The 25014-nt window shown below is 36.5% G+C and overlaps 7 protein-coding genes across 8 annotated transcripts; 2 read left to right on the forward strand and 5 right to left on the reverse strand.

The window, feature by feature from the left end:
• LOC104736232 (transcription factor E2FB-like) lies at positions 7 to 4785 on the forward strand. 2 transcript variants are annotated; one of them, XM_010456183.2, is made up of 14 exons: positions 7 to 452; positions 1740 to 1902; positions 2083 to 2139; positions 2248 to 2333; positions 2413 to 2501; positions 2594 to 2648; positions 3142 to 3194; positions 3273 to 3323; positions 3401 to 3449; positions 3544 to 3609; positions 3690 to 3766; positions 3856 to 4126; positions 4280 to 4349; positions 4462 to 4785. In XM_010456183.2, exons 1-14 carry the CDS (start codon positions 252 to 254, stop codon positions 4596 to 4598), a joined length of 1425 nt encoding a protein of 474 aa, XP_010454485.1. In that variant the 5' UTR covers positions 7 to 251; the 3' UTR covers positions 4599 to 4785. The 2 variants fall into 2 exon arrangements, with proteins under 2 accessions (XP_010454485.1, XP_010454484.1); XM_010456182.2 differs by lacking the exon at positions 7 to 452 and adding an exon at positions 856 to 1302.
• LOC104736233 (transcription repressor OFP10-like) lies at positions 4922 to 5841 on the forward strand. Its single transcript, XM_010456184.1, is given in 3 exon segments — positions 4922 to 5163; positions 5165 to 5240; positions 5242 to 5841. Coding segments are annotated over 3 exon segments (618 nt in total). The 5' UTR covers positions 4922 to 5140; the 3' UTR covers positions 5761 to 5841.
• On the reverse strand, positions 6123 to 7258 carry LOC104736234 (probable CCR4-associated factor 1 homolog 11). Its single transcript, XM_010456185.2, has one exon. It carries the CDS (start codon positions 6995 to 6997, stop codon positions 6155 to 6157), a length of 843 nt encoding a protein of 280 aa, XP_010454487.1. The 5' UTR covers positions 6998 to 7258; the 3' UTR covers positions 6123 to 6154.
• On the reverse strand, positions 7888 to 10728 carry LOC104736235 (PHD finger protein MALE STERILITY 1-like). The gene is made up of 3 exons (XM_010456186.2): positions 10312 to 10728; positions 9557 to 9839; positions 7888 to 9411 (listed from the first exon to the last, which is right to left on the reverse strand). The coding sequence occupies exons 1-3, from the start codon at positions 10622 to 10624 to the stop codon at positions 7980 to 7982; spliced, it is 2028 nt and encodes a 675-aa protein (XP_010454488.1). The 5' UTR covers positions 10625 to 10728; the 3' UTR covers positions 7888 to 7979.
• On the reverse strand, positions 12577 to 13410 carry LOC109128521. The gene is made up of 2 exons (XM_019235183.1): positions 13249 to 13410; positions 12577 to 13070 (listed from the first exon to the last, which is right to left on the reverse strand). Exon 2 carries the CDS (start codon positions 13022 to 13024, stop codon positions 12740 to 12742), a length of 285 nt encoding a protein of 94 aa, XP_019090728.1. The 5' UTR covers positions 13025 to 13070; positions 13249 to 13410; the 3' UTR covers positions 12577 to 12739.
• LOC104736236 lies at positions 14375 to 16105 on the reverse strand. The gene is made up of 3 exons (XM_010456188.2): positions 15908 to 16105; positions 15338 to 15522; positions 14375 to 14708 (listed from the first exon to the last, which is right to left on the reverse strand). Exons 2-3 carry the CDS (start codon positions 15491 to 15493, stop codon positions 14538 to 14540), a joined length of 327 nt encoding a protein of 108 aa, XP_010454490.1. The 5' UTR covers positions 15494 to 15522; positions 15908 to 16105; the 3' UTR covers positions 14375 to 14537.
• Positions 16259 to 18589, reverse strand: LOC104736237 (NAC domain-containing protein 89-like). Its single transcript, XM_010456189.1, has 4 exons — positions 18204 to 18589; positions 17317 to 17570; positions 16918 to 17148; positions 16259 to 16843 (listed from the first exon to the last, which is right to left on the reverse strand). Exons 1-4 carry the CDS (start codon positions 18406 to 18408, stop codon positions 16508 to 16510), a joined length of 1026 nt encoding a protein of 341 aa, XP_010454491.1. The 5' UTR covers positions 18409 to 18589; the 3' UTR covers positions 16259 to 16507.

The following is a 25014-nucleotide window of genomic DNA, read 5'->3' on the forward strand; positions in this document are numbered from 1 at the left end:
TTTTCTTTTAATCCTTTCTCCTCCTCTCTTCCTTCTTCTTCCTCTTCTTCTCTCCCGCTTTTTTTTTTTTTTTCGATTCGTCGATCTCTTCACATTCTCATCCCGGAATCTCCGTAATTCTCGCCGTAGATCTGCTTCCGTATACCTAATCGGATCTCTGCTTACCGGAGATCCGTTTTTCCGGAGATTGAATTTTCGGTTTCTTTTTTGGGGATTTTTTTTTTTAAATTTCTTATCGAGATTCGTTCCTCATGTCGGAGGAACCTCAGCAATTCCCACCTTCGAAGCGGCAGTATCATCCTTCTCTGTCTTCTATGAAGCCTCCGTTAGTTGCTCCCGGCGAGTATCACCGCTTTGATTCGGCGGAGACTCGCTTAGCTGGAGGAGGAGCTGCTCCTTCTGCTGCTGCTGCTGATCACGCCGTCTCTGACTCGATTGTTATTAAATCTACTGTGAGTCCCCCTTCACCCCCTAGTGTCAATTTTGGTTTATAATTGCCCCTTGTGTTCTCGATTCTCTGAGGTTTGGTTGAATTTGTGATGGTGATATCGTAGCCTGAGAGTTGTGTTGCGATCTGTCTCCGGCTGTGAAATTGCGGTTTGTGTAGTATATGGAATTAGCATTGCGAGTTATGTTTGTCTTTTTTGAGTAGTTTAGTTGTTGAACTAGGGTTTATTTTGGTGTTACTGTTCTTGCTATTTTAGAGCTGATTTATGCATTGTCTATGCTTCTGTTTAGTGAATTAGGCTATTTTGGTCTTAGAATTTAAAGGTTTGCCTATATACTTGTAGATTTCAGCGAAGTGACAGTATATAGGAATTGAGCATTAGNGTTTTCTTTTTTTTTTTTGTTTTCTTTTAATCCTTTCTCCTCCTCTCTTCCTTCTTCTTCCTCTTCTTCTCTCCCGCTTTTTTTTTTTTTTTCGATTCGTCGATCTCTTCACATTCTCATCCCGGAATCTCCGTAATTCTCGCCGTAGATCTGCTTCCGTATACCTAATCGGATCTCTGCTTACCGGAGATCCGTTTTTCCGGAGATTGAATTTTCGGTTTCTTTTTTGGGGATTTTTTTTTTTAAATTTCTTATCGAGATTCGTTCCTCATGTCGGAGGAACCTCAGCAATTCCCACCTTCGAAGCGGCAGTATCATCCTTCTCTGTCTTCTATGAAGCCTCCGTTAGTTGCTCCCGGCGAGTATCACCGCTTTGATTCGGCGGAGACTCGCTTAGCTGGAGGAGGAGCTGCTCCTTCTGCTGCTGCTGCTGATCACGCCGTCTCTGACTCGATTGTTATTAAATCTACTGTGAGTCCCCCTTCACCCCCTAGTGTCAATTTTGGTTTATAATTGCCCCTTGTGTTCTCGATTCTCTGAGGTTTGGTTGAATTTGTGATGGTGATATCGTAGCCTGAGAGTTGTGTTGCGATCTGTCTCCGGCTGTGAAATTGCGGTTTGTGTAGTATATGGAATTAGCATTGCGAGTTATGTTTGTCTTTTTTGAGTAGTTTAGTTGTTGAACTAGGGTTTATTTTGGTGTTACTGTTCTTGCTATTTTAGAGCTGATTTATGCATTGTCTATGCTTCTGTTTAGTGAATTAGGCTATTTTGGTCTTAGAATTTAAAGGTTTGCCTATATACTTGTAGATTTCAGCGAAGTGACAGTATATAGGAATTGAGCATTAGTGGTGTCAGCTTCTGTTATCCATTTGTTCAACTTTTAACTCTACAATTTTTATTGGCAGCTGAAGCGTAAGACAGATGCGGTAAACCAAATATCTGAGCCCAATGAATTGAGTACCTGTGTTCTCCAAACACCTGTATCAGGGAAAGGAGGGAAGGCCAAAAAAACTTCTAGGTCTGCCAAGTCTAATAAATCTGGAACGCTAGCTTCTGGTTCTAATGCAGGTGAGTTTCTCCCGAATGCTCTGTTTCCTTTTTAATCTATCTACACGGTTAGTAGGCCAATGATAGATATTGCTTATGTGCTCATCTGAGCTAGACCTTCTATTTTTTTTTGGTTTAGTTGCAATGAAAGAAAGAGTGATATCATTGCAATGTAGTGACAAGGATCTTCTGTGTTGGCAGGTTCTCCTGGAAGTAACTTTGCACAGGCCGGTACTTGTCGTTATGATAGTTCACTAGGTAATAACTTTTTTTTTCACAAACCTAAGCCTTTTTATGATCTATTATTATACTCCAGGTCTTTTTAATAATAAGCTTTTTTTTTTTTTGTGATCTAATTTGCTTCAGGTCTTTTGACAAAGAAATTTATCAATTTGATAAAACAAGCAGAGGATGGTATTCTTGATCTGAACAAAGCAGCTGATACTTTAGAGGTGGATATTCAAACTTTAAAATGCCTTCTTGATGTATTACTCTCTGTCAAATCTTAACTGCGTGTTTCTGTTGTTGCAGGTACAAAAGAGACGGATATACGATATAACCAATGTGTTAGAAGGAATAGGTTTGATAGAGAAGACGCTCAAGAACAGGATTCAGTGGAAGTAAGCATGTCTTCCGACTGTCAAATCCTGGATTCCTTCCATTTGATGGCTCATGTGTGATGATACTCTGATTTTTTTTTTGTCTATCTTAGGGGTCTCGATGTCTCAAAACCAGGAGAAACGATTGAAAACATAGCTAACCTACAGGTACAGTACAGGCCTATGTATTTATTTACCTTTCAGTTAAACGTTTCACTGCTAACCCCTTTATGCAATGTGCTCAGTATTATCACCAGTTTTATTATTATTTTTACGTTGAGGGTATATGTTAGTTTAGATTGTCTTCTTGAACATCTTATGAACATTCCTATAGTTCTTGTTTTGCCTTTTTCCTGAGACTTAGGGGTAACTAGGATACAAAAAAGTATATCACAAAAACAAACTTTGAGAACATGTAACCACAAGCTCTGTCTTGTATCCCTCTACTAGCACATTTTGAAATTTGAATGATGTGCTTCTGTTCATGTTTCTCATAGTTAATTACACAGATGTTGACAAAGTGATTAATTGGGTACTGTTTTCGATCTCATGCATTTGGATTTATTTCTTTTTTAGTTCTCTGTTTGAAAAATTATTCGCTCTATACAAATTCCCATTAGCAGTTTCGTTTGACATTTTGTTACCCTCGATCCTTGTACAGGATGAAGTACGTAATCTCACAGTTGAGGAGGCAAAACTAGATGACCAAATCAGGTATTCTCATAGATCATTTTCCTTTCTTTTTCTTGGTTTGCTGTTTTTGTGTCTTATTGACAATCGACCTGTTTGCAGAGAATCACAAGACAGACTAACAAGCTTGAGTGAGGATGAAAACAACAAAAGGTAAGCTTCTCCTGCTATTTTTTCTGGCGAAAGGTATGATACAACATATTTGTTTGTTCTGACTCTCCACATTTTAGGTTACTGTTTGTCACCGAAGACGACATTAAAAACCTACCATGCTTCCAGGTTTGGTCTTCTTCTAGGAATTAAGTGTATATTTTTGCTTTGCATTCTGCTCACTGGGAAACATGTTTTGTGGTGTTTCTCACGCGAATTGTAGAATAAGACGCTGATAGCTGTGAAGGCACCACATGGAACAACTCTTGAGGTGCCAGATCCTGATGAGGTAAGCTTAATAGCACACAAAACCAAATGAGCAACGAACAGTCCCTAACTATATCCACCTCTTATCCTGCCATTAATCAGGCTGGTGGTTATTCTCAGAGGAGATATAGAATAATACTGAGAAGCACAATGGGACCAATAGACGTGTACCTAGTCAGGTAATCCCTGTCTTCTAAAGTTATGCTTGCCATTGATAAATCTGTTCAATGAAAGTGGTGAGACTGACAGTGATATTGTGGTTTTTCAGTCAATTCGAAGAGAGTTTTGAGGACATTCCTCACGCTGATGAACCTTCCAATGCTCCTGATGTGCCTTCAAGTGTTCCTGATGAACCCTCAAATCTTCCATCAACATCTGGTCTCCCTGAGAACCATGATGTAGCCATGCCAATGGAAGAGGACAGCACCGGAAGAAAGATGGACATACAGGAACTTGATGATACTCAAAGAGTTTACTCTGACATCGAATCTCATGACTTTGTTGATGGTATCATGAAGATTGTTCCTCCAGATTTGGATGTAAGTCCCAATTGCTTCCCCAGCTTTAAAATATTTCACCACATACATAATCACAGTTCAGAAACTTCATATAGCCAGGAAAAGTAATCAACAAAAATTATATCTAGAAAAATATGCTCGGCTTGATTCATTATTTGTCTGTATGTTACACAGATGGGTGTAGATTACTGGCTTCGATCAGAGGTAGGTGAAGTCAGCATCACAGACTTGTGGCCAGATGAATGTATCCTTCAACTTCTGTCACTGCTTTTTATCTAATTTCTCTTTAAGCTTCTTGAGTTTTTCCTCCCCAAATATTTAAATCTGTTAAGAACTCCTTGATTTATCTTCATTAGCTGGACCGGACTGGAACCATATGGGTTCATTTGATCAAAACCATGCTGGACCGAGCAACACAACCTTGGAGCAGCCACAAACTCCATCGAGCCCAACTCCAGAAGATTCCACTGCTACGAGATCAACAGGTAGCTGAAGTTACCATACCACAGGACAAGCACCACCATGTATCTGTATATAGAATCTGATATGGGTGAAATCCAGAGTTATGTTGTACTTGTACAGTAGCTAGCTGCATTGCGTTATCATAGAATTAGACATTGCAAAATAAAAAAAGTAGAGAAACCAACCCTTCGCTGTATCATGCATTTTCTATTTTTTTAGCATCTTGGCTTATATAGAATAGCCTTAACCCATTAATTTCTTAAGATTGGTCTTAATATAGAGTTTCTTTTAGTCGGGAGCGTAAATAAGCTTTCAAGGTTACTCAAATGAAACCAGAATTATATTTCGGTTACTGTTTGGTGATTTCATTTTGGTTGGAATAGGTTTCTATGTCCAATCACTAATTATGAAAGTAGAGGGATACACGATGACATTAGAGGTAGTTCCTTACAAATGATAGCATGACGCACAATATAACTTTGAATTCACCTCACGATGGAATTATTTTCCTTTAAAAAAAGAGAAATCCATCATCAAAAAATTGTGCACCTCCAAACACCAAAGCAATGAACAATGCTGAATCTCCAAGCTAAGTTAAAAAAAGGTTCCTCTTTTAACAAACTTCCCCACACCAACATCCTCACTCAATAATCTCAACTTGTCTTCTCTTCCCTCTTGGTAAAAAAAAAAAAAAAGAAATGCATTTCAAGAAGAAGATGAAGTATATACTCAAAACCATATTCAACCCCATCTTCATGGCCTGCCGTAGTGGTTGCGGCTCTACTGTCCGGCCTTCCTCTCACAGCCATTACACCCCGGGGCTACCGGTTTCTCCCACGGTTTTACGCAGTCCATGTCCTAAGATCGACGAGAGCGTCGCGATGGCTAAGGAGTCAAACAACCCCTTCGAAGATTACAAGAAGTCGATGAAACAAATGATCGAAGAGAGATATATCGAGACGGAAGACGATCTTAAGGAGCTTCTAAGGTGTTTCTTGGACATAAACCCTTCTCCTCAACACAATCTCATCGTCCGGGCTTTCGTTGACGTCTGTTCACATCTCCGGCCACCACACGACCGCCGTGGAAAATCCCTTGGAAAATTACTTTGCTTATATGTTAATAATCCTCTTGATAATAATAATAACAATGATGACGACGACTTACACCAAACCTCCTCATTTAATAAATGAGGACTGATCCTCCTCATGCATCTGTCTTTCTATACATGTTACAATATTGTGATTTGTGAATAATTCGTTTTTATGATTTCATCCAAGGCTATATGTGAACCGTTAAACAACAACAACAAAGTAAAAAAAAAAAAAAAAATGTACATTATGTTTTCCAATATATGATAAAGTGAAGTATGGGTTAAATTTAAACAAACTTCTTTTTCGATTTTTCCTTATGATTAAAAATGAAATGTTATTACATACCTCAAAGGTTAAGCTCGATCGAGCAGTTTTGAAGTGTAATTGGTCGTTTATATAATTTGATTTGGTTAAACGAGGGATGAATAAAATAATTTTGATTTATAACTGTATAAAAATGATTAACGAACAATGATTAATTGAGTTAATTAAATTAATTAAATGAAAAAGCCTCCAAACCATACAAAACTCCGGCATGTTTCTCAGCACCATCCTCAACGAAATACAAATCCCTCATCCTCTGAAACGCCTGCCACGTCAGCAAACTATCCGAACCGGCTTGATGACATTTCCCAACCGCCCGGTTAACCTCAAGCGACCGAGCAACCCGGTCCAAACCACCGTACAATCTCCTCTGCTCACAAAACCTCATAATATGTTTCACATCGTAAACCCTCTCACCAAAGAAAGCTCTGAGCAACCCCAAGAACTCACGCAACGCGCCTGGAAGCTCCCGGCGCGTGAGTATCTTCACTAAGTAACCGAAATCGTACGCGCTGTGAAACGTCACCCAGCTCACGGACTCGTTACAGATCAGACCCGACGACATCATCAGCTCCGCGAACCTCTCCGAGCCGACTCCTTCGCGTCTGTTACGCTCGAAATCGATCCCGTGACGACGGAGCAGCTCGATCGAATCCGCCGCGTGGGGGTCACGCTCCACGTCGAAGTCTCGGAAATTGAATTCCCAGATGAACCGGCGGTTGTTTTGAGATCCGAGATCAGGGAGGTTTCCGTCGGCGTCGGAGAGGGTGAGACCGACTTGGATTAGGTTTAGAGCGTCGACGTTGGATTTGAGAAAGTTGTAGAGGTAATTAGGGTTTCCACGGCGGAGTACGGCGAGATCAGCTTTGAAGATCACGCCAGGGAACTCTGTGTCCATGGAGATGAATGGGTAGTCTTCGACGATCCCGCTGATTAGCTCAAACTCTGACTCGAGATTATGAGCCCAGACGTCACGGATCACGATACAGAGATCTTCATCTGAGTTGATCATAGTTTCTAAGTCTTGAGCTTTTTGGTCGTTGTCGTCTTTAAAAGTCTCTGCTTTTGTAAATCTGAAGGTTTAGAAATGGTGTATATGTATAGTGTGGAGTGAAGGGTTACGAGGAGGAGGAAGAAGAGAGGACAAGTGTGAGAAACGCGCACGTTTATGACTCTCACTGTGTTCTTTCTTGCTTGACTCGGTCCAAGTTGGCTTCTCCCTCTGTAACTCCAATTATTGCACACTGATCAACTCGTTGTTCCTATTAATTAAACTAAAATCGTTACGACCAGTGAACTTACCACGAATACTAGCTATATTGCCAATAAAACATTGAATAATATTTTTTTAACGTATTAGATGAATCATCGCTTTTGACTTGATGAATCTAAAAGCCACCATTACTTTTCGGCTTATAACTGCTTTCGTGGATTCAAAGCATACCAAGTCATACACTTTGTCAATATATAAGAAAGAAAAGAAAAAGTTTTGATTACCAAATGATGTCAAATTAAAACTTCGCCGGTGGGAGACTCCACTAAGTCAGGTAACTGTAGACAGTCAAATTTCTGGTAATAAGTCACCTGAGGGCCGGGAAATCATATTTTATGGCAGTGAAGGGAAGCTTGGAGACAAGCCTTAAGGTTGTCAAGTAAAACTTGGAATCACGTACGGTTGGAGTATAGGACCCTGGAGCAATCCAGAATTTTTGAAGAAGTTTACGTTTTGGTCCAGGCTGAGTCACCAGGCCTACAGAAACACATCCTACCTCCATAAAACTTGATGGCCACGACACACGACTCACCGGTGGAAGTTGTTTCTGTAAATTTATTTTCAGTAGGATTTGGGATAATAAGTTTTTTTTTTCTTTTCTTGGTATTTTCCCAACAAATAAATACAAGTCAAGGCCAGGTATACAACTTATGTATTATGATGTTATATAGATAGTGTCATAGACTCATAGTGAAGGTTCTATCTAGCATGAATGACTTGATTAGGGTAAAAAAGAGAGAGGAATAAGATGTTGGTCACAACTTTGACAAAGAAATATACCAGGAACTTCCTCATTGTGTTGAACACCGACACACCTTGTGTGTTGCCATATTTCACAAATGTCACAACACACCATCCTCTCACCATCTTCGTCCTTTGCTCCACACTCACACTCAATCCTCTTATCCTTCTTCTTGTTATCATCTTCATAACATTTCATCACTTCAACGTTCATCATCATTCCTACATTCCCTTCTAACACCAATCCTTTATTCCCATTCATTAATGTTACCATTTCATCGACCCTTGTGATGATCTCCTTTTGACCATCCGCAACTGACTCCACCACGACGTCCCTTAGTTCCCAATAGATATCTCTAAAGACTCTCTCTGCCTCTCCGTATACTTCACTCAATGTTGCATCTTTGTTCACCACTATGCATTCTTGTGGAGGCATTGCTATCTCGTTGTTATGATGATGATATTTCCGCACGATTGTGCAGAATATTCGTAATTTGTCCCCTCCATCTAAGTGTAATGTTTTCGCCGATGTATCTCTAATGTAGTGATATTCTTTGATGAAGTACTTAGCATCGAGGATTGCCCTTGAAGCCATTCCAATTTGGTTCAATATGCCTCCAGTGGGGCTTAACACTCCCTTGTAGTCCATGAGAATGTGTTTGTAAAAGTAAAACATGTCTTTCATCACTTGACCTCTTGTGATCTTGTTGTGACCGTTGGTCGTCATCTTCCCCGTTGAGTTTTGATTTTGAAGTGTTACGAGTTCATTGTTATTACTTGGTAACAAATTTGATATGTCCTCCAAGCAATACTCTAGCACTTTCTTCACCGGATTTAAACTACGTCGAACCAAATAGTTCCCGACCACCTGGTTCCCGAGCGACTTCAACACGAAATCAAGCAAACCAGTGTCCCCTATGTAATTTCTAGCTGCATCCCTCACTTCTTGTCTCGATATCCATCTGTATTCTACTCTTTTCAATGACTCTATGACCACTTTGATAGCCATTTGGATCCGTTTTTGAGACCATCTGCAGTTGGCACTATCAATGGAGATGATTTGGTTTCGGGTGCTATTCATGTAGTTATCTCTTGGAAGACGCGAATGGATATGAAGCATGAACCTGAAGAGGTCACTGAGAGTGATCAATGGCTCGGTGGATAAACTTTGGTACTTTGACAAGAGGATTGGAATTTCTCGGGTCAGGCTGGTTAGGTGAGGGTTAAGCAAGCACAAGGGTATGTTACGGACAGATTCAATTGCCTTTTCGTAAATCTTTTGAGTCACTCCGTATGTCCCTGACCCGAACCGGTAACCCCAACGACCGAACCATGGCTCTCCTTTTGCCACCCCATGTAGCAGCCTCAGCTCCATTCCTTTTTTGTGCGATGCATCGTTCAACCCTATTTTTCTATGTTAAGCGTAAATAAAAAAGGATTAGTTATGTGTAAATCCCAACTAATAGCTAGGAAGAATCCATTATGATATTAAAAATTGTGTTGAATGCTTTTTACGACCATATATTATATACAAAAATATAGTTTTATTATACATACCTAGCCTTTAAACCGGCGCAGAGACGATCCCACAAATCCATGACTTGATGACCGGTTAAGTCGGAGCCGGTTTCAATGCCGTTGAGTGAGAGCAAGTGACCAAATCCGTTGGAGTGAAAGAAGCCGTGAAGAACATGGCCTTGAAGCTCCACGAGATGCAATAGACTTTCCTTTTCGGGAAAAGCGTAGCTTCCACCTTCCAGTTTTAGGAAGGCTGCCATTGTTTCCTTTGAGGGGATCACGAAATGGTACTTCTTGTTGCATATCATTTGGTTTCCCCAACCTGCAAATTTCCATACAAACCATTGTATAATATATATTTTTGATCTGTACATATATAACAAATGCATCACTTTTTCAGTTTTTTTTTTCCCTGTTGAGTGTTGACATATGTAAATAGATGCACAATATTACATTTTATTTTTGTTGGTATGAAACATATTACATTTTCCTAAAACATGGAGTAACAAAACGTATGTATATATTTACCAAGTGAGGATCGACCTATAAAAACATGCAGCGATGAACAGCATATCTCTAGCTATTAGTCTATTACCATATCAAATTATTATTATTGCTATTTTTGTTCCTATGTACGTGCCAGCATGCATAGGTATGCAAAGAACAATGCTTACATGTGGAGCTAGGTCGAGCCTAGATAGATAGGTATGAAAAAACCTAGATAGATAGGTATGAAAAAATATTGTCTACACAGTCATACAAAGAGAGAAGGGAAAAGAGAGAGAGGACGTCACCAACATATTGGCAATGGTTGCAGCGGAGGTTGAGAGAGGCTTCGATGGGCTCTTCGACGACAAAGAGAAGCACATAGAGAGGATTTGGGTTGCGATTAACCTCAAGCTGAAAGGACCAACTTCCCATGAGACCGGAACTCTCAAAGTGACCAAACTCAAGTAGCTTCCCGAGGTTGTCTCGAAAGGACAACTCATTCATCTCAGCTGGATGCCCTGTCTCCCCGAACGTCTTCAGCCTAAAAACCCTACTTTCCCCTCTCTTCCTCTTCTTAGGAAGATGCTGATGATGATCTGTTCGGATCAGATTCGCCATGGAATCAGAACTGTGATTTGATGTTGACAAGAGGGGAATGATCGATTTGGATTATATATATCTTATGGGGTTTGTTATAAGAATAGCCCGAGAAGTGTTGAGGAAGTGTGTGAAGGGTTTAGAGATATAGTAGTCATTAAGATGATGATCACACAATTAGTGCTTTGTAGTGAAAAGGAAAAGTGAGTGAGAGAAAGAGAAAGGATAATTAAATTCTGATTTAACAATTGTTACTATTGGATTGGATGTTAGGTCTTGATATGTGCATGACTTGTAACATTAACAACTTTTCTTTCTTANAGGATTTATAATTTTAGATATGTTTATACGCATATGTATCATTTGTGTACAATATGTGGCTATGGCATGCAAAAAGATCGAGGGGTGAGGAGGAATGTCACGTGACTTGAGAACATGAGAAGAGAAAATAATAAAATAATGAAGACATGCATTTGAGCTTCTCACTTTTTTAAAGAATCAGATTAACTCTGTGTTCCGTCAATTTCTGTCATGAGCTACCTGCACCTTATGTATATACAGACACGTGTGTATAGTTGGTGTTAGCGTACGTGGTTGGACAATTTTTTCAATCTCATAATTCGAATTATGGATTTGTGATAGCTATTGTTGATGATTTGAAAGTTCAAACCCACATAATAATTACACTTTGGTAGCCACTGATATCATGAAAGATGGTAGATAGAGTATAGTGAATAATTTGATGATAATTTGTATCATTTTTGTTTCACAATTCTTAGTAACAACGACCAACGATATGAATTAACGACACGTCTTATATTGTTTGGGTCTTTATTCCGTTTTATAGTCGTTGGTTATATATATTTCAATATATCACTGATAGGTCTTACTTAATCAACAAAAAACATTTAAATACTAAACGTTTTAAATTTTACACCGATAAAATTATCTTCCGCACTCCTTGACTCCTACTAAAACTTTGGAAGGGAATATACAACAAAAGACACTCAAAGTATAATACAATATAATTTGGGATCACTACAAACTCAAATGAGATAGAAACTTAGGAAGTGTCAAAACAATGTTTTTATTTTCTTTTGCTTGAGCTTTCTCAATGAAATTAAAAAGAAAAAAGAAATGAACACAAGAAGTAAATTGGAACCACATTTAGATTAGACCTCTTGTTTAGTAAGATTATATATCTTTAGTTTCAAATATTTTGTAAACTTTTCTATGTATCTTTTCACTACAAAAAATCAGTGGTATTAAATCATTTATTTTCAATTGAATTTGCCAGTAGTGGTATATATATATGATGATAAAAATGTGAGAAATCTACTTAAAAGGAGACGTGTTGTTTCTTTTGATAGTTGGGAAAGGAACAACGCACACGTAATGTTGAACCCGACATTAATGTGAAAACCAACATGTATTTTTTATTAGTAAGTCTAGTTGAAGATTTTCATATTCATAAGCACAACTGTTTTTCATGTTTTTATAAACATTTAATTTGTTAGTTCAACAACTTTGGTAACAAGTAAACCAAACATATTTATTGTTTGATGTATGATGTGTATATAAATGTATATACTTCGCATTTAACATAGAATTACTTAGTGCAAAAAAGGGAAAAGAAAAAAGTCATTGTTACGTTCCACATTTTTCATATTAAAAACATAACTAAGTATGTCATGTACATGTACATTGAACTTAGTACAAGTCAACAACAACCATTTTCCATTTATAAAGTTAAATATCACAATAGTCAAAAAAAATATAGAGCATCCTAAACGGAATACTACTATAATTTTTTTGATGAGGACACCTCCATCATCATTACTAGCCATTAATCAACCGCTAAAACAATATTATGATGGATTGTAAAACATCATTAGTTTTAGTCCCGTTGCAAAAATCAATATTCATTGCTTATTTTTCTATAAGAAGTTATATTCATCGCTAAATGGTCAGTATTAATTTAATACTAATGATTTATTTTACAGAATCAAAGTGTATATTTGGATTCTATGAACATAGCCGCCGTTCATTATAGATTAATTCAAACTATCAATAAATGTGGCAACAAATTAAGAAGAACAACAAAAAAATAACATTCTTAATTTGATATATATTTTCTTAATTAGTGCTCTTCTTGCTATGGTTTCCGGTGAGAAAATCAAGCAAAACATGGTTGTTGCATCTAGGGCATCTAGGATCACTTTCTAAAGAGATGATGATGTACATGATGCAATTAGGGCAACCAACGACCACCATTGATTTAGCCTCTCCTCCTCCACCCTCAGCTTCCTCCGAGCATAACGACGATGATGATGAGCTATCAGTCAGCAAAGAAGAATCCAACGATGGTGAAATGTTTAATTTCAAATCAAGTTCAAGGTTACTCGCAGCTTCTCGATTCATGTTTCTTGCTTTCCAAGAAGAATACTATGTGTGTTGGTATATGATTCTACAAGAAACACAATAAGTTTCAAACCAGGGATTGCATAACAAAAGCTTCGATGGAGATCGATGTTTGTATATATATATATATGAGATCAATCAAAAAGTAAAAATGAAAATTACAATAGGAAAAGTTTTTCGATGAGAACAAATGAACTTGGATCTCGGGTTCCAAATTAGCATACCTTGGTGAAGATTACTAGAGTATAGTATTTGTTCTTGTTCCTGAGATCTAAAGAGAGATAGTTTGACGTCTTCATGTTAGTGGCTGTTGTTATATATAGAGATAGAACATAGAAGATACACGCAAGATGATGAGAGAGAGAGAGAGAGAGAGAGAGAGAGTCTCATTGAATGTATGTATATTAATTAGTGGGATTAGTTTCATCTAGCTTTCAAAATAAATATTCTTGTAGAAAATAATTACAAAATGAGGTGTTTTAGCAATAAATGTGATTTGAAAATAATATGCAAAAAAAGATTGAGTATATGACTTGGGCTCTCAAATTGCATTTATTACCAAATAGTATTTGGATAAATACAAACAAGATATTTTGTCTTTTTACAAATATTCAATATTCTCATACTTTTATCATGAAAATTTAAATTCAAATGGAGAGAAAGAGAGAACAATGCATTTGTTTCAAACTTGTAAGCTTGTAAATTGTAATGTAGTTAAATAGGTGTTGACATAACATATATGTACGTAGTCAAATGGGTAGGTGATATTATTAGTTTTCCTCTACAAATAAATAACTAGTACAACATTCAAAATATATTTTTTTCAAAAAAGTCGTATAGGAAAATATAAAATAACAATTTGCTAGCATCAAAAAAGTATTGTTGAAAAATTGAGTAATATGTGACTATGAATTTGGATAGCTAAGACGCACGGCCAACAAATTATGGGAAAATTGACCCAAAAAAAAAAAAAAAGATTGAAAAAACTAATGAGTTGGTGAAAATTCTTATGGAATTTGGTTTTGGTTTGACTTGGAGAACAACAAATATGGAGTTTGTGGTTGGTGTCTAAGAGAGATTTTAAGGCTCTGACTGATTGAATGCGAACCATTTAAAAAGAATATGACATTCATATGACATAAGATTGCTTTTGTCATCTTAGACTTTCGTTTAAGCCTTCTCATCAGTCAAAGTAAAATCTAACAACACAACCTAAGTTTGACTTTACAAAGACATCGTTTCTGTGTTTCATGTGTGCTTTTCTTAGATAATTGATAGAATCGATCAACCATAACTAAGGGAGTAAGGATATTATTGCAAGTACACTAATTCTTAACTTTTCTATGACACTTAAAAATCTCAAACCTTTTTTCATGAATAAGGTAAATACACTCCTAATCGAATCATCAGTAAGGTTTTAACAAAACAGAAATAAATTACAACAATTTTTTTTTACGTACCATTGTGGGTTATTATTATTTATTATTAGAGTTTGTTGTAATGGAGGAAACATTTAGTCTTCCACAATGTGTTTCCTCTCGAGCTCAATGAACTGTTTGTTTACATTGGAGGTTTCAGTGGCGTTTCGTGTCTCGTTCTCTCCTTTGCATCGCTGTAACTGCATTTGAAGACTTCGTACAAGGTCATTTAGCCTCTGGATATGTCTCTCTTGTGACAAGATGATCTGTAAACCATTAACATAATACGAGTTAAGAATTGACTTCCATTTGGAAGTTCAAAATAGGACAATATGTATGTATATCAAGGTTCAAAACTATGCCTAAACATATGAGGTTAGCATACATCCAGTGGAGCTTTAAGGTCGCAAGACATAAGTTTTAATACTATTTTTTTCTCCACTAACGTTATTCATTTGATGCAATCAAGGGAAAGCACAACAGAAGGCTTAAACCAATCCCTAATTTCTATGCAATACTAAGAATTCTGTGACACTGATGGATTCCAGACACATTCTCTAAAGAGGAAATGAAGTACAGATAAAAAAATCTAATCCCAGGAAAGATAAAATTTTTGCAAAGTCCCATGTAACTAGAAGCATTTCATAGCCAATAAAAGAAGCCAAACCAAGGTCTATATAAACGGATTCGACCAAAGTATTTAGGAATCTTCAGCATCAGAACATTATAAGGCAACTAAATCTAATCTCTTCTGAAGTTTACTAATCTTATAAGGTCACAATTCCAAAAATCAATTTAGAGCATTCGCATACAACTGAAAAGCACATCTACTACTATCGTGAACACATATAATTCCCATGAAAAGAATTAAGAATATAAGTAAGTAAAAAGGCACCTTCTCCTTGACAGCTTCTACCCTCTTTGCAATTTGCTGATGTTTCTGAGACAAACTTGGAGCTGCATCAAGCTCAAGAAGTGGTTGCCTCCATTCAAACTGAGACGTAACTATGAGTATCACCAGAAGAAACACAAGCATGATCGGCCTCGACATTTTCTCTCTAATTCAGCTCCTTACAAAACCTGTTCCAAATTTCCACAATCAAATACTATAATACCATTTCATACCAATCCTAAACACACACTACATCACATATTCAAGAACACGATTAATCGAAAATGAGATTGAATGTGACTAAAACAATTTCACCTACCAGTTCAAATTTTCTAAAACAAAACCAAAAATAGAACAATTTCATCAGTGTAAGCTACTACTACAAAAAAAAAAAAGCAAAATCCATCAATGAACTTATAGATTTTTCAACACGAATCCCCAATTCCTTCTTTTATCTACTACTAAGGATAAGCTAAACACACCTACCAAACATAAAGAACTACACAAATTAGATTTCCTCAACACCACGAAACAAAATCGAAGCATGTAACGAAAATGATTTCTCCAACTTACAGATCGAAATTGAACAGTGAAATCAAACTTCATTATCGAAATCCTCGTCTTCCTCCCTAGGGTTTTTTTTTTTTGTTTCTCCGGCGCGGCTCCGCGAAAATTGGAAGAAACTAATCGAGATCTTTCGATTTAAAATCGTTTTAACGGAGAAGTTGAATAAACTTTTGTCTTCTTCTCCCAAATATGGGTTCTTCCTTCTTCGTGTATAAAGCAAATGCAAAGCAGAGAGGTTTAATGGCGGCGAGAGATATCTTACAAATCTCAGTGCAAAAACCATCTGGACGAGAATGAAGAGTACGGAAATTAGAAGAAAAAAATACTAATTTACTAAATTGCCCCAATATTTTTCAGTTCTCATCAATTCATACCCAAACTCCTATATTGATCACTAAAAACATCTTCCTTTTTCAATTCACCTTCTTCTAAGTTCGAGATTTTGAGCTGAGTAGAATTGTAAACATTAAACACAAAAAAAAAAAAAAAAAAAAATACAAACATAAGCTATTCTCCTTGACAACATGGAGAACAAAAAAAACAACACAGGAGGGGGCACACTGGTTCCTACCCTTTTTTTTTCTTTTTTTCCATAAGAGACTTTAATTATTCTAGATAAAACAACATTGCTACCAGAGCAACTACACATATAATAACGTCCCATCGTGCCTTGTTCACTGATTTGATCGAGTATAGACCAACGAAGCAGCTTGATAATGATTCCGTGGCATCTTGTCCTTTCTTCTTCTGTGATGGTCTTTCCTCTAACAATGAAGACATTTGTTTGTCTATCATGTTTGGTAAAGGAAGTACCCTTATCTCCATTGATGCTGATTCAAGTGTTGGGACTTCGTTTGATGTGTTCCCTGTCTTCACCGCTTCATCAAGATTGATGATTTCGTCCCTTAGGATATCCGCAAAGAAATCCTCTTCATTATGCACCTATAAGAAGATCAAGAATCAAGAACCATCATCCAAGTGGAAAAGAAAATATATACTATACGAAGGTGACGAACCTGTTGATTTTCTGATGATTCAGCCATCTCACCCAGCAGTTTGTCCCCTGATTCACCAGCTAGGTAAAAATCAACCAAGTTGTCCCAATCAGATGGGCTCTCTGAACTAGTAGCACCATTTTGCAACGTCATGTGTTTCTCGGCTGCTACATTTGGCTGTGGTGTCTTCTGACTTGTACCACTATGATATTCTTTGTTCCTCCTAACCCGGCAAACAACCATAGCATCATCCTAGAAAAAATGTACAGAAGATATATAATCAATCAACTTAAGCAAAAGACCAAAGTAACCAGTGTAGATAGCTAAAATAGCCAAATTCACCACTTATCTAATATAGTAATATGTTTTAAACAATCAAATTAAGTAAGACAAAACAAACTCTCAGGAGGAACAGATTACCAGTGATACTCCTTTCATGCAGTACTCGTGCATAATCCAGTCAGTTCGTTCGCCTTTAGGAGCACGGCCAATATGGAAAACAAGCGTCCGCTTAGTTCCAATGACCTCAGAACCAGACTTCACATCACGTTCTTTCCCAGTGGCTTTCCAGTATCCCATCTTTGTTGCTCTCCTGTTCTGTGAACCATGTGGATACTTCTTGCCACGGGCACAGAAGAAGAACCACTCGTTATCAGATTTAACAATCGACTTATCTGGAAAGAAAAACACACAATTTCTTTTGTCAATTCCGAATCATAGAAGCATTAACTACCGCAACATAACCTAAGAGAAGCTGTTGTGTAGCAAAGACAACAGTCGTAAAGTTGTCAAAGGTATGGACTTTTCTAAAACAGGACAATGTTTACATATTCAAGTTGAAGAGAATCATGAATATAGACAAAAGCCCAAGATATGCCCAATTGTATACAAAGCAGTTTTCAAATAAGAAGGATCAACTGAGTCATCGCATATACTGAAATCATAATTCACAACTTCAAAAAAACTGATCCAAAAAGGTTGCTTAGAGTTTCAACAATTCAATATGTACAAAAAGATAACAAATTTCATTTTGGTTTCCAAGAAGATAACAACAAGTTACCCTAATTTTAAATGATTCCCAAATCTCAAACATCCTCTTTGCCCTAACTTCTTGGATGTACAAATTCAACTAGATTCATGGACTGAAGCTTACCTTCACCTGTCAACTTCTAAACAAACTTACAAAACACACACACACAAAAACAAGTTACAATTTTTTTTTTTTTTTTTTTTTGGGGTCCTGAAGAGCAAATTCGAAGCAAACTAAAACACACAGAAAACAGTCGATCGAATTCCAGAAGACAAACCGGGCAAATCCCAAGGCTCGAAATTGTAAATCTCAGCGTCAGGTATAACCTCGACGGACCTCTCCAAACCATCCATCCTCCTCTTCAAGTAATACGAAATAAGCTCCACATCAGTCGGCGAGAACTTAAACCCAGGAAACACCGTCGACGCTTCTACCGACGCCGCCGTTGCCTTAGATGATACTCCAAACGCCTCCGTTTCCATGAAGGCTCCCCCGTACACAACAGTCGCCACGAAGCCCGTTAATACTCTTAACTCACCGCTCAAAACAAAACAAAAAAAGAAAAAAAAAAAAAAAGTGGGAATGTTCGAGAAATCTTTTTTTTGTTGGGTTCTTTGGCTCGCAGTGGCTCTCTCTCTCTCTCTACTCTCTTCTCACTTTTTACTTAGCTTTGAATAATGGAATTTGCATTCAATTGGAACACTTCACAGGTGCACACATGGTTTTGTGCGTACGTGTTGCGCGGGTATTGCTTAATCTACGTATAAGTGCCACGTCACTAAACCTAGTTAAACATTATGGTTTTATTTCATTTAGACCCTTGTTGTTTTGACGTAATCTCAGTTTATGACTCCTAGTTTATGTTTTACTAATAAATATCCACTTGAACTGAATCAAGATCATAGATCAACAAACCGAGCCGAAATCAGCATAACCAAAATAAGAAAGAAGAGACATTTATTGTAAAAATGCTTATAAAAAGGTTGAAACAAAAAGTATGATGAAATATAACACCAAAAACATTCTAAACAAAATTGTTTATTTTTGTGAAGGTAACTTGAAACAGCAAAGAGGACACTTGTGACCAACTCGAAGCCATTTTTCAATACAGGACCTGTGGAAGACATGAGAGCAAGGCAATCTGGTTGCTTCTTCCCCAAGAAACATCTCCCCAATGCAAATCATACACGGATCGAGCCGATCCATGTCTGGTCCAAGCACCTTTAAACGCTCTAACCTAGATGAAATCTCCATCTGCACCGCGTCCTCCATTGCCTTCTTTGCTCTTGCAGACACATAAGAGGAACGCATAAAATTAGTGAAACCCATCTCCGATATCGCTTCTCTGATTAGGTTTTCCCAGGACGACAAAGAAAGCAAATCCTCCTTCTTCTCCACTCTCTTCTTGATCAGATCCGAGATCTTACTTATAATCAATCCCTCACATTTTGAGTCCTCACGTTTCATGAGCTTGGTCTCGTAATCAACATGCGTTGACTCAATTCTTCCGTTGACTTGAAGCTTAAGAGTCAACCACATATCATCCGAACAAAACTCATCCTTCTTGATGACTTTCAACTGCTCCACAAGACGTCCGATTTCCTCAGGTTGGTTCACCAGCTTATGTACAAAACCGCGGAACAATGAAGGCGAGTTATCGTAAATCTCACTCCGCAAAACCTCGTACATCTTCGAAGTATTAAAATCTGTGAACTCTGTTTCTGTGTCAAGGTACGAACAGGGAACACGAAATCTGTGAGTGGACACTGTTTTTGTATCAATCGTGGATATAGGGTTGTAGACAGTGACCTCGTTATACTCAATCTCTATGGAAAATTGAGCATACGAGAGAGTCTTCTCGCACTCACGCCAACCATTCTGTTTCCCAGGTGATTTCGTCAGAACAATTTGGTTATACGGTTCGAGAGGAGGAGGTCTAGATATTTTTAACCAAGGGCCATATACGTGTGTTATTGACCTGGTCGCAATTGCTTTTGACGTGACCAATCATACCACAGTTGTAGCAAAAGTCGCCTAAGTCAACGTATTTGAACTCCACGAACCGGTTTTGGTTTTCGTCTATGTAGTATCCAGGTTTGAGTGGCTTCTTAAGATCTATTTTCACTATGAAATAGATATTCCTGTGGCTTATTTTGAGAACTGAATCGCTGAATTGAGACTCGAGATCCTTTAAGGAGTTTTCGCTGTAAAGAAGATACGATGGAAAACCCTCGACATCGACAGCGAAGGTAACAAGAGTGAAATCCAATCATTGCAGAAGAGTCTAGATCCTTGATTACTATTTTTCCGTTTGATTCTTGGTCAACTCGTCCTTCCTTGAACACTATGATAACTCCATTAACGAAGTAAAATTCCTCCACTTCAACCATCTCTGTGTCATTCTCTTGTATGAATTCGAACAAGAAGATATCGTCGTCGTCTATCTTTTGGACAGTCATGTCGCCCGAGAGAACCCATTGTTTCCTGAGCGATTGTTCTGTTTCTTCTAAAGACGGCGGAGTCGTTTTCGTAAAGAATTTTCCAAAGAGACGGTGTGACGAAGACTTATCGGACGACATGTTTACTTTCTCACCGTCGTATGATCGATGTGTTATGTCACATTGCTAGTTTCATATGTACTATTTATGTTTACAGTTTACACTACGAAAAAGGAAAAAAGACAAAAAAAAACAACCTTTTCCTTTTCCTGGTTAGATCTGACTAACTTTTTTAATTCTTTTGTTTTCTAACTAAACAAATCCTTAATGGAAATATCATAGTAATGATATGAAAACTTCCATTTATCTGTAGGAAAAATCTCATAAAGTCATAAGAATAATAATGTTAAATATTGTATTTTTTTTTTTTTGTCGGCCAATTATCCATTAGATAGAAAGAAAGAAAGATACAACGTTCAAAGAATTATACAGTAACACATATTTATAGAATCCCAAGAGACAGTTAGTGGAAGGTTATATCCTTGCTTCCTTTATGCTAAAGTGACCGTAATAGTAACTCATGCCAATGAACTTAAAGTGATACAAGTCTTTAGCTAAAGCTGTGATATTCGTGAGGCCCAAGGAGGGGTTGGTATGCTTGTTCAGCAACTTTCATTAGGTGTCCATATAGAGAGAGCGAGTCTCCACATGAAGTGACATTGCCATATTTTACTTAGACACTTCATTTGGAGAACTGCTTCTTTTAAGGCTATAGGCTATAGCTTCTGCTTCCATTGCTGATTCTGTAGGATCAATTGATGCAGAGCCCTTAAGGATATATCTTCCTTGGAAGTCATGTAAGCTCCAGCCAATGCCCGCAACATAGAGATGGAATTTGAGTAAGTAAGTACGTACCTCTTGGTGAGTAAGTGGAGTAGGCATCTTATCCTTTCTGTGTTGTAGTATGTTGAGAAGCAATTATGTTTGCTTCTTTCCACATACGTAGAACTAGAAGGGCCTGATGAATAATATCAGGAGGGGTAGACCATCGCTTATTGTTAAACAACCAAATAACCAAATCAAGATCATCGATGAACCAAGCCGAAATCAACATAATCAAACAAGAGAGGAGAGACATTTATTGTAAAAATGCTTATAAAAAGGTTGACCGAAAAAGTATGATGAAAGTGAATAATACAAAACCAAAAAAAATTTCAAAAGTAAATTGTTTATTTTTGTGAAGGTAAGTAGGTAACTTGAAACAACATAGGGGACACTTGTGACCAACTCGAAGCCATTTTTCAATACAGGACCTGTGGAAGACATGAGAGCAAGGCAATATGGTTGCTTCTTCTCCAAGAAACATCTCCCCAACGCAAATCGTACACGGATCGAGTCGATCCATGTCTGGTCCAAGCACCTTGAAACGCTTCAACCCGGAAACCGTGGATCTATCTGCTGGTATTGGACAAGAATTTGATGAAATCTGCATCTGCACCGCCTTCTCCATCGCATGCTTTGCTCTAATAGACACATAAGAGGGATGCATATGATTAGTGAAACCCATCTCCGATATCGCTTGTCTGATTAGGTTTTCCCAGGACGACAAGGAAAGCAAATCCTCGTTCTTCTCCACTCTCTTCTTGATCAGATCCGAGATCGTACTCCCGATCAATTGCTCGCATTTTATGTCCTCACACATCATGAGCCTGGTCTCATAATCAACATGCGTTAACATAAATTGTCTGTTGATCTGAAGTTTAAGAGGCAACCACTTATCATCACAACAAAACTCGTTCGTCTTGATTAGTTTCAACTGCTCCACGAGGTTTCCGATATCATCAGGTTTGTTCAACGACTTATGTCCGAAATCAGCGAAAAAAGAAGGCGCATTCTCGCTAATCTCCCTCTGTATAACCTCGTACGCCTTGGAAGTAGTGTTGGTAGTAAAATCTGTGGACTCTGTTTCTGTTGTGTCAATTAGGTAAGAACAAGGGAAACGAAATCTGTGAGTGGACACTGTTCTTGTTTCTATCGTGTATATAGGGTTGTAGATATTGACCATGTTATACTCAAATCTCTATAAAGAATTGAGCATAAGAGAGGGTCTTCTCACACTCACGAAAACTATTCTGTTTCCCGGGTGATTTCGTCAGAACAATTTGGTAATAGGGTCCGAGGGGAGATCTTAACCAAGGGCCATATACGTGTGTTCTTGACGTGGCATTCAAGGCACGTTCCTTAGGAAACCTGACCTGGTCGCAATTGGTTTTGACGTGACCTATCATGCCACATTTGTAGCAAAAGTCGCCTAAGGTAGGGTATTTGAACTCCACGAACCGGTTTTGGTTTTCGTCAACGTAAAATCCTGGTTTGAGTGGCTTCTTGAGATCAATATCCACGAGGAAATACATATCCGAGTTGCTTATTTCGAGATACAAAATGGGATTGTTGTCGCCTACTAGAGACTTGAGATCTTTCAAGGAGATTTCGCCGTAAAGATACGATGGTAAACCCACGACACGGACAGTGAAGGAAACAACAGTGAAATCAATCATTGCAGAAGAGTTTAGATCCTTGATTACTATTTTTTCGTTTGATTTTTGGTAAATCCGTCCTTCCTTGATCACTATGATTACTCCATTAACGTAGTGAAGTTCTTTCTTTAGAACCATCGCTTTGTCATTCTCTTGTATGAATTCGAACAAAAAGATATCGTTGTCGCCTAGCTTTTGGAGAGTCATGTCGCCCGAGAGAACCCATTGCTTCCTGAGTGATTGTTCTGTTTCTTCTAAAGACGGCGGAGTCGTGTTCGTGAAGAATTTTCCAAAGAGACTGTGTGACGAAGACTTATTGGACGTCGACATGTTTACTTTCTCACAGTCGTATGATCAATGTTCTGTCACGTTCACTACAAAAAGTGTTGTTTTATATCATTTATTTTAAATAATTGCATCACTTTTAAATGATGTAAAAATAATTTGTATCACTCTAATAAATGATTTATATTTTGTTGATGCAAATAATTTGTATCAGTTTATTTCAAACTGATGTCAATATTCAAAATATTTGTATCCGTTTTTGTAATTGATATTAATATGCATCAGTTGCAAAAAGTGATTTATATTTCACATCAATTAATAGAAATGATGTTAATATTTTTGTTTCATTTATAAAAAGTGATGTAAATATGTATATCTGTTATAAATAATCGTTGAAAATATTAGGGTTAATTTCTGAAATAATTATAATAATTGTATCACTTATGATAAGTGATAGTAATATTTGTTTTTTTTGTTCAAAAGTAATATTTGTATTATTTGGAAAATAACCCAAAAAGAACCGTAATAATTTATTTTTAAAAAAAATATTAGTTTAAATGTTTTCCTAAATTGATGTGTTAAATATTGAATCCATTAATTGCTATGTCAAATTTTTATCCTAAAATCACTCCTTTTGAATTGTCAAAAAATATTTGAAAGATTTTTCCTATACATAAAAAAAAATAGAAATAAAAATCTTATATGTTTTGATATTTTTAAAAGGAAAATTCATTAAATTAGTGTTGACAGTTATAAATATTTTATTTAAAAAAGATCAGTATCTAAAACAATCTACGTTTGTGAATGAGAAACCCAATTATTAGGTTAGCTAATTAAGATTTGTAATAATCTGAAGATAAAAAACAATACAAAAAAATATCTATTTTTAGTTTTATTAGATTTATAATTTTCGTGTATAATAATTAGGATTCAATTTTTGTATATATATTTTCTAAATTACGTTATTTTTTTCAAAAAGTATATTTAATTTATTAATGCTATCAATGTAATTTATTTTAGCATCAGTTTTTATTGATGTAAATTTTGTATCATTTTAAAAAATGATTTTACAAAAATGAATAAATACATCAATTATCTAAATGATGTAAATTTATATTTTATATCGATTATTGAAAAGTGACACAATATAATAAAAATTGAATCAATTTTAATTAATTGATGCCAAAATAGGTAATTATAATATCAGTTATAATAATTGATGCTAAGTCATATATATTTGCTTCACTTGTCAATAAATAATTTAATATTATATCATTTTTTTTTGTGATACAATTTAAGTGATACAACATACACATTTTTTTGTAGTGGTTGCTAGATTCATAGAAACTTTCAAATAAAATATGTTAGTATATAAAACTTGGTCTTCAAAATTAGTAATTTAGGTGATCTCGACAATGTTAATTTTATCCATTAAAGATTTTGCCATATATAAACCAAGAAATTTACTTTTACCAGTTTTTTCTTAAATGTAAAAAGACAATTATAAGAAAATTATAGTTCGCAACTATCTTTTAAAAATGTAAATAGATAATGTTATTACGTATATATAAACCAAAAATTTTTGTTTAGTAATTTTATAAATGCAAAGATTACAAGAAACTTATAAACTTAACAAATTTTAAAATATATATATTTTTAAACATGCAAATATATATATTTAAAATATATATATATATATATATATATATATATATATTTTTTATCGACAATGATGTCTTGAAAAACATTACAATTGCTTCAACTTGGCTGTATAAGCAATTGCATGTTTATGTAACTTAATCAAGGGAAAAATTCCAACAAAAACATC

This window comes from Camelina sativa, chromosome 13, assembly GCF_000633955.1.
Source record: "Camelina sativa cultivar DH55 chromosome 13, Cs, whole genome shotgun sequence".
In the NCBI taxonomy this organism is placed as follows: domain Eukaryota; kingdom Viridiplantae; phylum Streptophyta; class Magnoliopsida; order Brassicales; family Brassicaceae; genus Camelina; species Camelina sativa.

Coding starts and splice junctions, on each gene's coding strand:
- LOC104736235 (XM_010456186.2), bottom strand. CDS start 10,624: ATGGCGAATCTGATCCGAACAGATCATCATCAGCATCTTCCTAAGAAG. Junction 9,840..10,311: donor CAACCATTGCCAATATGTTG/GTGACGTCCTCT, acceptor GGAAATTTGCAG/GTTGGGGAAACCAAATGATA. Junction 9,412..9,556: donor TGCGCCGGTTTAAAGGCTAG/GTATGTATAATA, acceptor CGCTTAACATAG/AAAAATAGGGTTGAACGATG.
- LOC104736237 (XM_010456189.1), bottom strand. CDS start 18,408: ATGGAAACGGAGGCGTTTGGAGTATCATCTAAGGCAACGGCGGCGTCG. Junction 17,571..18,203: donor CGAGCCTTGGGATTTGCCCG/GTTTGTCTTCTG, acceptor TTTTCTTTCCAG/ATAAGTCGATTGTTAAATCT. Junction 16,844..16,917: donor AATCATCAGAAAATCAACAG/GTTCGTCACCTT, acceptor ATCTTCTTATAG/GTGCATAATGAAGAGGATTT.
- LOC104736234 (XM_010456185.2), bottom strand. CDS start 6,997: ATGATCAACTCAGATGAAGATCTCTGTATCGTGATCCGTGACGTCTGG.
- LOC109128521 (XM_019235183.1), bottom strand. CDS start 13,024: ATGAATCGAGAAGCTGCGAGTAACCTTGAACTTGATTTGAAATTAAAC.
- LOC104736236 (XM_010456188.2), bottom strand. CDS start 15,493: ATGTCGAGGCCGATCATGCTTGTGTTTCTTCTGGTGATACTCATAGTT. Junction 14,709..15,337: donor TAGAAGCTGTCAAGGAGAAG/GTGCCTTTTTAC, acceptor AATGGTTTACAG/ATCATCTTGTCACAAGAGAG.
- LOC104736232 (XM_010456183.2), top strand. CDS start 252: ATGTCGGAGGAACCTCAGCAATTCCCACCTTCGAAGCGGCAGTATCAT. Junction 1,903..2,082: donor AGCTTCTGGTTCTAATGCAG/GTGAGTTTCTCC, acceptor CTGTGTTGGCAG/GTTCTCCTGGAAGTAACTTT. Junction 3,324..3,400: donor GAGGATGAAAACAACAAAAG/GTAAGCTTCTCC, acceptor TCCACATTTTAG/GTTACTGTTTGTCACCGAAG.